Source organism: Silurus meridionalis, chromosome 1 (assembly GCF_014805685.1).
Source record: "Silurus meridionalis isolate SWU-2019-XX chromosome 1, ASM1480568v1, whole genome shotgun sequence".
Classification (NCBI taxonomy): domain Eukaryota; kingdom Metazoa; phylum Chordata; class Actinopteri; order Siluriformes; family Siluridae; genus Silurus; species Silurus meridionalis.
This window is the reverse complement of record NC_060884.1, coordinates 18,037,213-18,048,671: the sequence shown is the minus strand read 5'-3', so window position 1 is coordinate 18,048,671 and position 11,459 is coordinate 18,037,213. Positions and strand designations below refer to the sequence as shown.

General features: G+C 38.0%; 1 protein-coding gene across 3 annotated transcripts in view; it reads left to right on the top strand.

Annotated features, from left to right (window-relative positions):
• The first annotated feature begins 902 nt into the window (after positions 1–902).
• lhfpl4a (LHFPL tetraspan subfamily member 4a) overlaps positions 903–11,459 on the top strand; it is a 30,434-nt gene continuing 19,877 nt past the window's right edge. For 2 of the 3 annotated variants that reach the window (XR_006928311.1, XM_046871529.1), the window contains exon 1: positions 903–2,116. Coding sequence is in view for 2 of the 3 variants with exons in the window: in XM_046871529.1 (XP_046727485.1) it covers positions 1,711–2,116 (406 nt within the window). In the remaining variant the exon portion in view is untranslated. The remainder of the gene's footprint in view (positions 2,117–11,459) is intronic. The other variant, XM_046871396.1, reaches the window with a different exon arrangement.

The window sequence follows — 11,459 nt, the reverse complement described above, 5'->3', positions numbered from 1 at the left end:
TAATATGTACATTGATGGTGTATGTGGCAGTCACTGTAGCATGCTACATGCCTGGATACATACATGCATGAAAAATGTATCATTTGACACTGCCTGTCTAAGCAAGCTTATGAAAGTGAGATTGTAACATGTTTATGGTTCGACTGTAGCACAAATTAACTGACATATTTAGCAAATATTCATCAGCAATGAAAGCCAGATTTTAAAAGCACAATTTGCAATAAATGCATTGCATATAAAAACCTATACACTCTATGGAGGAAAATTTGTGGACACCCAATCATTAGATTCGTATTTGCTTTTTGAACATCCATTCCACTTTTAGTCCTCACTTAAAGGGTAAAGTCGGGTACTGATGTAGGTGGTGTGAGGAGGCCTGGGGTGCTGTCCAATTCTTCTCAAAGGTGTTCAGCAGGATTGAAGTTTGAGCACTATAGCAGGCCAAGATCTCAAGATCTTTCAGTCCAACTCATATAAACCATATCTTCATGGAACTTGCATAGTGTGCAGGTGCATTGTCATGCTCCAGAAGGCTTGCTTTTCCTAGTTCAAGGGAAGGGGGAAATGTAATTCTGCAGAAATATTCTATACAATTTTGTACTTTTGTGAAAACAGATTGGAAAGAAATCCCATATAACTCGAAAAGTCGCACAAATAAAAGCAATGAGTCATCTAAATAGAGTAAAGGCACATGAACTAGTTGTTCATGTGAAGCGTCTAAAACAACCGTTTGTTTCTGCAATATGATAACGCGAGAGTGCGCGCGCCGTCCCGGAGACTGTGAGCGCGCAGTGGAGAGACACAGTCGAAAGAGTAGGAGGAGGCAACGGAAAACGGGGAAATAGCGGTGTGTGTGTGTGTGTGTGTGTGTGTGTGTGTGTGTGTGTGTGTGTGTGTGGAGGAGGAGGAGGAGGAGGAGAAAGAGGAAAGCATCGCCAAAGCGGATTTCTGGCATCCTCTGTGTGTACATCGCGCCATTCGTCGCCCTCTCGAGTCGTTATATCTCGCGCGCGCAGGCGTCACCTTCGGTTTGTAGGTCGGTATCTGGTGTGAGTGAGAATGAGCGACGCCTGGCGCGCGCGCTGCCATGCTGTGTAAGTCTGCGGCCAGCTTTCAATCACCGCATCTTGCGAAGCGTCAGATCTAATGGGAGCCAAAGCGGATACAGGTACAGCATCAGCACACCGACTGCTCTGATCGCCGACTAAATACAAGCGGCTTGTCGTTCTTCATAACTGAGGTCCTCTTTTTCTTTTCTTTTCTTGTTTTTTCTTTTTTTTTCTGCTATGTGATTTCTTTCGTTTTAGCTGCTTCTTTTGCACGGAACGCGGCGGAGGAAGAAAGGAATTGGACTGGGATATACTTCATTTTTTGTTCATTTTCCCACATTACCGGGCATCGAATCACACTCCCCATAATAATCTGACGATCGGGTGTGATGTAGGACAAATACAAGAAAGCAACGTTGATGAATCGGAGTTGGACTGTAATTCTGATCTTGTCTGGTTTGTCGTTTTGTCTTCGGCCCCCGGATACGCATTTTTGAGGGAACCCAGCAGGGCAGATAGGGGGAGATATAGACGTTGGGGAGATCGTATCAAAGGTGGGAAATCCAGAGTGGTAAAAGAAGAGAGCGTAAGAGAGAGAGAGAGAGAGAGAAAGAGAGGGAGAGAGGGAGCGAGAAAAAGAGAAACCAAGAAACATTAAATCATGCTGCCCTCGCAAGAAGCCTCCAAGATCTATCACGACAACTACATGCGAAACTCGCGGGCCATCGGCGTGCTGTGGGCCATCTTTACCATCTGTTTCGCCATCATTAACGTGGTGGTGTTTCTCCAGCCTTACTGGATAGGCGACAGCGTGAACACGCCGTACGCTGGCTACTTCGGCCTCTTCCACTACTGCATGGGGGAGGGAAGCTCGAACCGCGAGCTCAGCTGCCGGGGCACGTTCTCCGACTTAAGCTTCATGCCATCAGGCGCCTTCAAGGCCGCCTTTTTCTTCGTGCTGCTCTCCATGGTGCTTATCCTGAGCTGCATCGCCTGCATGGCGCTTTTCTTCTTCTGCAACACCGCCACCGTGTACAAGACGTGCGCCTGGATGCAGCTGCTCTGCGGTGAGTTCTCTTTTCTGTTTCTTTACAGGCTTTTCTTTATCTATATGTGTATATATAGCGATGTCTTGGCGTGGATTAGGTTGCAATCTGATGCTTGTTGGAGTGAAAAGTGTCTACGGTTTGTTTAATCATTTCGTAAATGGCCTGTTCTTCCACATTTGATCTTATGTAAATCCTGCACCTTAGATACATTCATTTATAAACCCCATGGTTGTGTTGTCTTGTTAAAATCGTCATTTGTTGTCCATGCAGCAAATCAACCTTGCCTGCTGAGTACTGAAAGAATTTATGCATGCAGTACTGCATCAACAGGCTGATTTATGCATACCATAATGAATGAACAGGAGCTGTATGTTAATATGTAATATAGCAACTCTATTACTGCGTGCTTGTTATTCTTGGGGATTTACACATAATGATTAAAGGTTAGTTGTTATATATATATATATATATATATATATATATATATATATATATATATATATATAAAATTTTATTTTTTTTTTTTTTTTTTTGTTTTTTTTTTTTGCTAGTTAAACCTTACAGCAATTATAGCCAGGTGCATCATATCACACGTACATACACACTAAATGCCAGAACGTTAAATGTGTTGAAGCGTGTGCTAATAATTCCTAATAACTTCTGCACACCTTCAGCTAATGGCAAAACAGTGGGAATTAATTAGTTCTTTAAGATAATTTACTTTAATCTGTTAGTGATGCAATGTGCTACTATACAGAACAGTATATAAAACTTTCTCTGATGGCTTCAAATGTTAGAGAAAAGAACAGCTCCTCAATACACATGAATGCACACACACATACACTCATGGCCAAAAATATCGGCACCCTTGTAATTCTGTCAGAAAATGCAACCCTTCTCTCAGAATTGTTGCAGTTGCAAATGTTTTGGTACTCACATGTTTATTTATTTGGTTTTGTTGTTTGCAGTGGAACACGCAAAAAAACAGACAAGAAAAGTAAAATCTGATACAATTCCACACAGAACCTACAAAATTCACTGGACAAAATTATTGCCGCCCTCAAATTAATTATTAGGTAGCACCCCCTTTGGTAAAAATAACTGAAATCAATCTCTTCCTATAAGCATAAATTAGTTTCTTACACCTCTCTACTGAAATTTTGAATCACTCTTCTTTTGCAAACTGCTCCAGGTCATTCAGATTTGAAGGAAGCCTTCTCCCAACTGCTGTTTTGAGACCTCTCCTGTATTTTGGGATTCAGATCAGGACTCTCCAGCTCTATGTTTTTAACCATTTTTGAGTGCTTTTTAAAGTGTGTTTGGGTCATTGTCCTACTGGAAGACCCAGGACCTCTAGTGGCAAAGCAACCCCAAAACATTTTTAAACCTCCACCATGTTTGATTGTAGGGGCTGTGTTCTTTTCTTTGAAGGCCTCATTTATTTTTCTGTAAACAGTGCCATGATGTCCTTTACCAAAAAGCTTTACTTTTGTCTCATCTGTCCACACTACATTCTCCCAGAAGGATTGTGGTTTTGTCACATAGGTTTTGGCAAAATTATGGGATTGTCCTCCCACCATAAGGTCTCTTTTCATTCAGACGGTGATGGATAGATGGAGCTGACACTGTTGCATCCTGTGTCTGCAGATCAGCTTGAGTTTGTTTAGAAGTTAATCTGGGTTCTTTATCCACCATTCAAACAATCCTTCATTGTAATTTTTTATTAATTTTGCTCTTCTGTCCACATGCAGGGAGGTTAGCTACAGTGCCATGGGCTGTAAACCTCTTGATGATGATGGACACAGGAACATTAGGATCTCTGGAGAAGGACTTGTAGCCTTGAGATTGTCCATGTTTTTCCACAATTTTTTCACTTAAATCCACAGACAACTCTTTACACTTCTTTCCTTTTTCCATGCTCAGTCTGACACACAACACAAAGGTTGAGTCAACTTTTCTCCATTTTAACTGGTTGCAATTGTGATTGCTATATTGCCCACACATGTTACTTGCCACAGGTGTGTCAAAATACAAAATACAGGAGCATCACTTGCTTAAAAAGCAATTATTTCTTACTATTTTGACATGGTGCCAATAATTTTGCCCAGTGAATTTTTGAGTTCTGTAAACAATATTATTAAGTTCAACTTCTGTTTTTTTTTTTTTTGTGTGTGTATTGTTGCAGTGCAAACAAAAACAAGCATGTGAATACCAAAACATTTGCTATTGCAACAATTTTCCTGAGAGAAGTGTTAGGGTGCGAATATTTTTGAGTGTGCAAAATGCATTACCTGATACCTGATAACACTTTGGTCCTTCAGAAGGCAACATGGATTAAAATCCAGTGCAGGATGGAGGGAGTAGTACAGTTCTATTTTGCAATTAAAGAATTTCAGAGTTCGTAGTCTACATACCCTTGTACAAATAGACCAGCAGTAAAAACCTGCAAATTCAGAGTCATGAAATAGTGTGATTGTTGCTTCTTCTCATTTCAGGTCAAATTCCTCTTGCACTTTCATTCCGACATGACCTTTATGCTTTGTCCCCTAATGCCTTTTTCCCTTCAGAAAGGTCATTGTTTATTTAAAATGAGATGTTTATGAAATGAGACCATTAACATGGCCTTTAAATGGATCACAACATCTCTCTCTCTCGTTCTCTCTCTCTCTTTCTCTCTTTCTCTTCCATATATAGTATAACTAACATTCTCTCCTTATTTCTTTCTCATAATTCCATTACCATCCACATTCTCCAAAATGATGTTCATGGTGTACAACTGATAGGAAAGGTGATGTGTTTTAGGCAATGGGCATGGTTGTATTTGTGCAGGTGTGTGTGTGTGTGTGTGTGTGTGTGTGTTGTTTTCCTTCCCATTAGTAACCCCAGTTCAGTTTGCTTGTCCTGCTACTTTAAGTACTCATGCGTTGCTCATCTGTGCTCATGTTTGTTTCTTTGTGACAGAGACATTGTCATTTATGCAAAATCGTTCACTTTTAAAAGGCCTGAATATAAAAGACATGACATTCTGTTAACATTTGTGCTGCTAATATCAGGGGGTTGGTATGTGTGCCTTAAGGGGCTTCAAAGCAGTTATGTGCAATTTTAGCTTATTCTTTGCCTACTTTTGTGATTCTGTGTTCCCACAACCACTTAATTGTCTTTGTTTGCTCCCACTCTCTCATTCTCATTCAGCTTCAGAGATTACAAAAGAGTAGGGTACATGACAAAAAATTACAAAAACCTATTTAGTAACATGGGTTGTGATGTGCTTTTCCTCCACAGTGCTTTTTCTCCCATGTGCCAAAACCATGGTGGTAAAAAGATTGGTAAATCCAAAGTTCCCTTTTGGGTAAATGAATGTGTACATGGATGTGTGCATGGTGCCCTGTGATACACTGGCATCCCATTTTGGCCTTTTTGCCTTTCTTCAGGCTGTATCCACCTCAACACTGAGCAGGACAAAACAGATACTGAGAATAAATTAATGAAGGAAAGAATTAATGAAGCATTTATTTGTCATATGTACATACATTACAGTATAAGATGCAGAGTACAAAATCTAATGATTTCCTTCATTCTTAAGAACATAAACATATCCACTTCAAGCCAGATAAACAAATTTGATATTTTCAAATATATGAACATTACAAATATGATTTTTTTTAGATTAAACTTTATTGTCATTGCCCGTTATGGTTTGAGGCACCAGTTGAGTGATGAGGTCTCTGAGGTTAAAAGTTGCTGATTAATTTTTGGCTTTGTAGGCAAGCATCAGTGTTTTGAATCTGATACATGCAACAACCGAAAGCCAAAGTAGGGAGCGCAGCATTGGGGTGGTGTGGGAGAACTTGGGCAGGTTGAACACAAGTCACGCAGCTACATTTTTTTCACTTATAGAAAGATTTAATTGATTTCAATTAGTAATGTAAAAACTTTGTCACATGTAAAAAATAATATTTTGTATTCCTAGAGACAGAATATAATACATTTTAGAGGGTTGAATGTATATATTTGAGAAGAATTGTGTGTGTGTGTGTGTGTGTGTGTGTGTGTGTGTGTGTGTGTGTGTGTGTGTGTGTGTGTGTGTGTGTTGTTTAGGGAGTGAAGGGGTGGGTTGGGATTCAGGCTGAGGGATTCACTAAAAAAAAAAAATGGAGCGTAACACCCCTGTGTACAGTGATCAGCTATAAGCCCTGATCTCAACACAGATGAGATAGATTTGCTGGCTGAGGAAGAAAAAACTGCATCACTGACACTTTCTCTAAAAAGTTTCATAGCTGGTTTTGAAAGCGACCAGATGCTAAGTCCAAGATCCTTTTCCTTCCCTGATAAAAAAAAATACCACGAAGAAATCCATTGACCATATAAGCGATTGAAATAACACTTCAAATAAAACCACAAATAAGACAGTCAGGAGTCAAAAGTGCATATAAGTTTTGCATATACTGATTTAAATGGTCAAGTGTCCAAAAAGGTTTTTCCCCATACTGAATGTTGGATGGTGTGTACTGTGTGTGTACAGTTGTCTAGACCAGGGATAGTGTTGTTGTAGTACAGTTTGGTTCTGAAAAAGTAACAGATCATTAATTATATGACATAATTCTCAGAATGTGCATTTTTTGGTATTTAATAAGTGTATAATTCTAAGCTTTCAAAGTGCTGAAATTCTGAACAAATGAATATAGAGAGTACTGATTAGTGATAGAAAATTTTAAGTCATTTGTATTTATTTTTTAACTGTTTTTGAATAAATCATGTGCTTATGCTTATGTGCTAATGTTAGATGTCAAATGCTAAATGTTAATTCAAAGAGAACGTAAAATCACTTGTATTGAAGGTGTAAAGCTAGATTATTGTTAGTTGTAGGCATAAAGAGCTGCAAATGTAAGTTGGAGATTAAAAATCAGAAGGAAAGGTGGACACTGCAAAAGCTTTTTACTGAAACATTTATCACAAGGGTACGATAGCAGCAGCCTGATTCTCCTAAAGACTCCTCCTCTGAGGCTTGTACTATTTGATTGGATGATTGTGAGAGCTAAAGGGAGTAAATTAATCAGTTTACAATCAATGAAAAAAATAGAACAGGAATCAACAGCATCATTAGCCAGTGTACAAGTGAAAATTACACTCATTTATTTTTGATTGCTTCTTTGAAATTGGTTCTAGAATTAGTTTAGCTTAATTGAAGGTCCTGTGGAGATTCTTCCCTTAACTTAGATCTTCCAGCTTTCATACCCATAATCCTCCTGGTTCCTTCAGACGGTAAGCTTCAACCAATTCCACACTGCTGCATGCAAAGATAGTATCAGCAGCAGATGAGCTCCACACTGCAGGGATCTCACAGGGATGAGAAAGATAGAACAAACCCTGCCAACTGAAAGCCTGACTACAGAGCCGCGTACATATGACAGACCGTTGAATGCATCTGAACAGTGTCATAGAGGTCTTGCAGTTAAAATGAATAGCATTCATGCAGCCGGAGGAGGGGTACTGAGAGTGGGAGTGTGTGCAATGGGATTGGATGTAGATTTAATGCGTTTGGCTTTGGTGGTGTTGATAGTTTGATCAGTTCTCTGATACTAAACTGCAACTGCACTTCTCACCCCTCACACCCCTCTTCTCACTCTTCTTATTCTGTTACCCTCACATTTCATCAAACTCAGTGGTAAATCCATCCTCATCAAATTTCTGTTGGTGGCAAGTTCTTTCCTTGCATTCTTTCCTCTGCTCCTCACAGGCAGAAGCTAAAATGAAGCAATAAAGAGAAGCAGAATAAATGATCATGGAAACAATAATTCAAGAAATGAGAGGATGCTCATCAGTGGAGCAACAAAAAAGCTCTTAGTTTAAATCCCAACAACACCATGCCAATCCATTGGCCGCGCTCTCTGGTGGGGGTTTACAGCATGCTCTTTCTCCACTGATACTAACCAGTTGTAGATGTCTGAGCACATGTATGTGGAAAAGAAATGGTGAGGCTTGCTTAAGTACAGCTCCACTGCAACAGTACAAGCACATTTTACTCTTTACCTTTCCTATTTTATGGCTGTCTTGTAATAAGGGAGCGCAAGTTAGTAGTTGGGAACATGAAAAAATTACAAACAAAAAAGCGATGAAACTGCAAAAAGAAAGAAATCTTCAGTCTTTCAGGCTTTAGTTTTTTTAAACACACATGGATATCAAACCAGTTTACTATATGAAAGTTAAACTAATCTGTGAATAACACTGAGCTTGGTTATTTAAGCAAACAAGAATTATATTTTTTTAAGTGGATTTTTTTCACTGTGTTCATTAGGAAAAGCTCAGAACTGTTTGCCCCTACAGTGGCTTACACTGTAAAATTCAAAATGTGTACCAAAAGCCTGATACTCCAAAGCTGCAAAAACTTATTTAACAAAATCAGCTACTCTTTAAATGCCCAAGCATGCATTGAATAGGCACACCACAAAGGACGTATGAATTAGACCAGCTTCCCTCAACTAGAGTATTGACTCTGCATATTGATGAGACCTGTTTTAGGATTCCAGTTGGATACAAAGCTTCAAACACGCATACACACACACACACACACACACACACACACACACACACACACACACACACAAAAGACATATACACGACATAAATTGTAAATGATTTTGTCCATTAAATATATTTAAGCTGCAGTTCATGTGAACATGTGCACATGATGGCAAATATTAATGCCTCTATACACCTATCTGTTCAGTTGCTGTTCATTTTCAATTCTTTCTGCTTAATTTGTTCATTATTTTACATTCAAGGCTGCAGATCATGTATTTGTTTGCTAATGCAAAAGCTAAAACTGTCCTCCTTTATTGTATAAAACAGGTTTTGAGCATAGTATTTGCTATTTACTGCTATGTGTTACTGCTACCCACAGCTTAACCAGGTTCTTTTGCTTAGACTCAGAAACAGTGAGATTTTAATATACACAAACACACACACAATTATGTGCTACATATTCCAGTCTTACAGTTTGCCTGTTTCTCATGATACATTTAATGGTGTCTATTTTAGCTCGTATGTTAGCATGAATTCTGAGTGCAGTTAATTTTTTTTTATATATTCTAACGCATAAATGCACTTACACACATTCACACTGACTGCCATGTGCACAAAAGCACACACAATCAAACATTAGCAGCTACTTTCATGTGCACAGTCAAACTCAGCTTTTAGGTTCAACTAAATTCTACATAAGTGTAGTCTCATAGGATGACTCAGAGCTAGAGTGTGTTTGCGTGTGTGTGTGTGTGTGTGTGTGTGTGTGTGTGTGTGTGTGTGTGTGTGTGTGTGTGTGTGTGTGTGCACATGTTCATGCAACACTGCTTACAGAATTCTCCCCGGCTTGTTTCCAGCTGGCCCTAAGTCATAACAGCCTCTTATAGATTTTTAATCACCTCGCCTTCTTCCATAGAAAATGCGATTGCCTTGCATTTCTGTAACGAGGAGGGCAACAGACTTTGTCTCCTTAGCGGATGCTTGCAACCGAGATAATGGATCATGTCTCTGAGGCATCAAATTGTCAATCAGTGTACAACATGGAGGTATTGATTTTTAGCAGTAATGGATGGTATTCATTTGTTTATTCCCTGTACTGAATTGAAGCCTAGAAGGCACCAGGAGATACCAGGACCTAGCAAATATTGCTTAACAAATTAAAAAAAAGTTTAAAAACCCAAGTTTTACAATTTTATTGCAAATTGCGTTGATGTCTCTTGGTTTATGTGTCAGTGTGACATTAATCACACTGCAAACAGAAGAGTTCAAACAAGATGCGCAAGAATAGGAATAAGCCCATATTTCATGTTTTTCTAGAAGGGATTTCAGTGATTTCTGTGGGGCACTGGGAAGCATGCTGCATGTACAGTATAGACCAAACAGCAACAAGAAAGGTACATCCAGATGAATAATGTTAGTATCACTTCATTGGTGCAATCTTATAATTGAAGGTATTTTTTTTATACATTGTTTTTCAACATTAATTAAAAATGAACTAATTAACGAATTAATTCCTTTTTGAACAATTTCTATATGCAGTAATCCCCCGCTTTACCGTGGTTCGAATCGTAAATGTATTAATAAAAATATAAGTATTAATTATAAAATGAAGTAAAATATTAATACAGTACTGTACTGTATACATAAAATAGCATTTTTGGGGTGGCGTCTGTTTATTGCGGTGTTGAAACGTAACAGCGATAAAGCACGATAAATTGTGGATTACTGTATTGCATAATGATATACTTTTTTAAAACACCAAAATTTAGTGCTGTGTGTACACACAAAAGGGGTCTGGCAGCAGAAGCATTCGTTGTCCTTCAATCTTATGCTTGCATTTATTGCCACTGCTGCTTGTGTCCTTGTCCAGATGCAGGTTATCCACACAAAAGAACTGCAACCCGGAAACATAATCACCAACACTTCTGCTTCATTTCTGCTTTATTGCATGTCATATATATATATATATATATATATATATATATATATATATATATATATATATATATATATACACACACACACTATTTTACAATTTTAATTTTGCAAAATAGTTAAAATGTATTTTTTTCTGTAATAAATCCTATTTAGCGATTTGACATTGTCACTGGTTTACATATATTACATATCATGTCATCAGGGATAACTGGGCAGTATTTATTATACATGTATTAAAATACATTTATGATAAATGTATTTGAAATACATTTATGATACATGTATTTCAACATATTGTCACTGGTTTACATATGAATTATGTCATCCCAGTATGTCAAATCGCTACATAGCATCTATTACAGAAAAAAAACAATTAAAATTGAAAAATAGTATACAGTATATATGTAGTTTTAAAAACTGTATAATACTGTGTAAGAAGTCTACATGATGACCTCATAAAAATGCAGCCTCTGATTGGTGCCTACTCAATAGTTTGCCCAGACTTGTTGAGATCAAAGCAGCTCTATATGGAAGATGGTGGTGACGGTAAGAAACATGCAGGCTGCCAGCTTTTAAATAGGTTTGATAAATATGTATTTGATTGCCGAATATTGTATCCTAATTAAAGTAGCTGTTTAAGAGGTTTATGATTTTGCATACCATGGCATGAATGACTGCCTGAAACATTATATTAATGATTAATAATCAAAAGATTAATTAGTTAGAAACTAGTTGCTATGAATACAGGTGCCATCAGTTGTCTTCTTATGAATGACTTGTTTGTCAGTGAGTCAGTGTTGCTGATACAAAGTAGCCCTTCTTTACCAAACACCAAGTAACTAAATTAGCACAATTATGAGTCATTCGCAAACTGCTAAACATTAAACTGCTGGTTACTTTA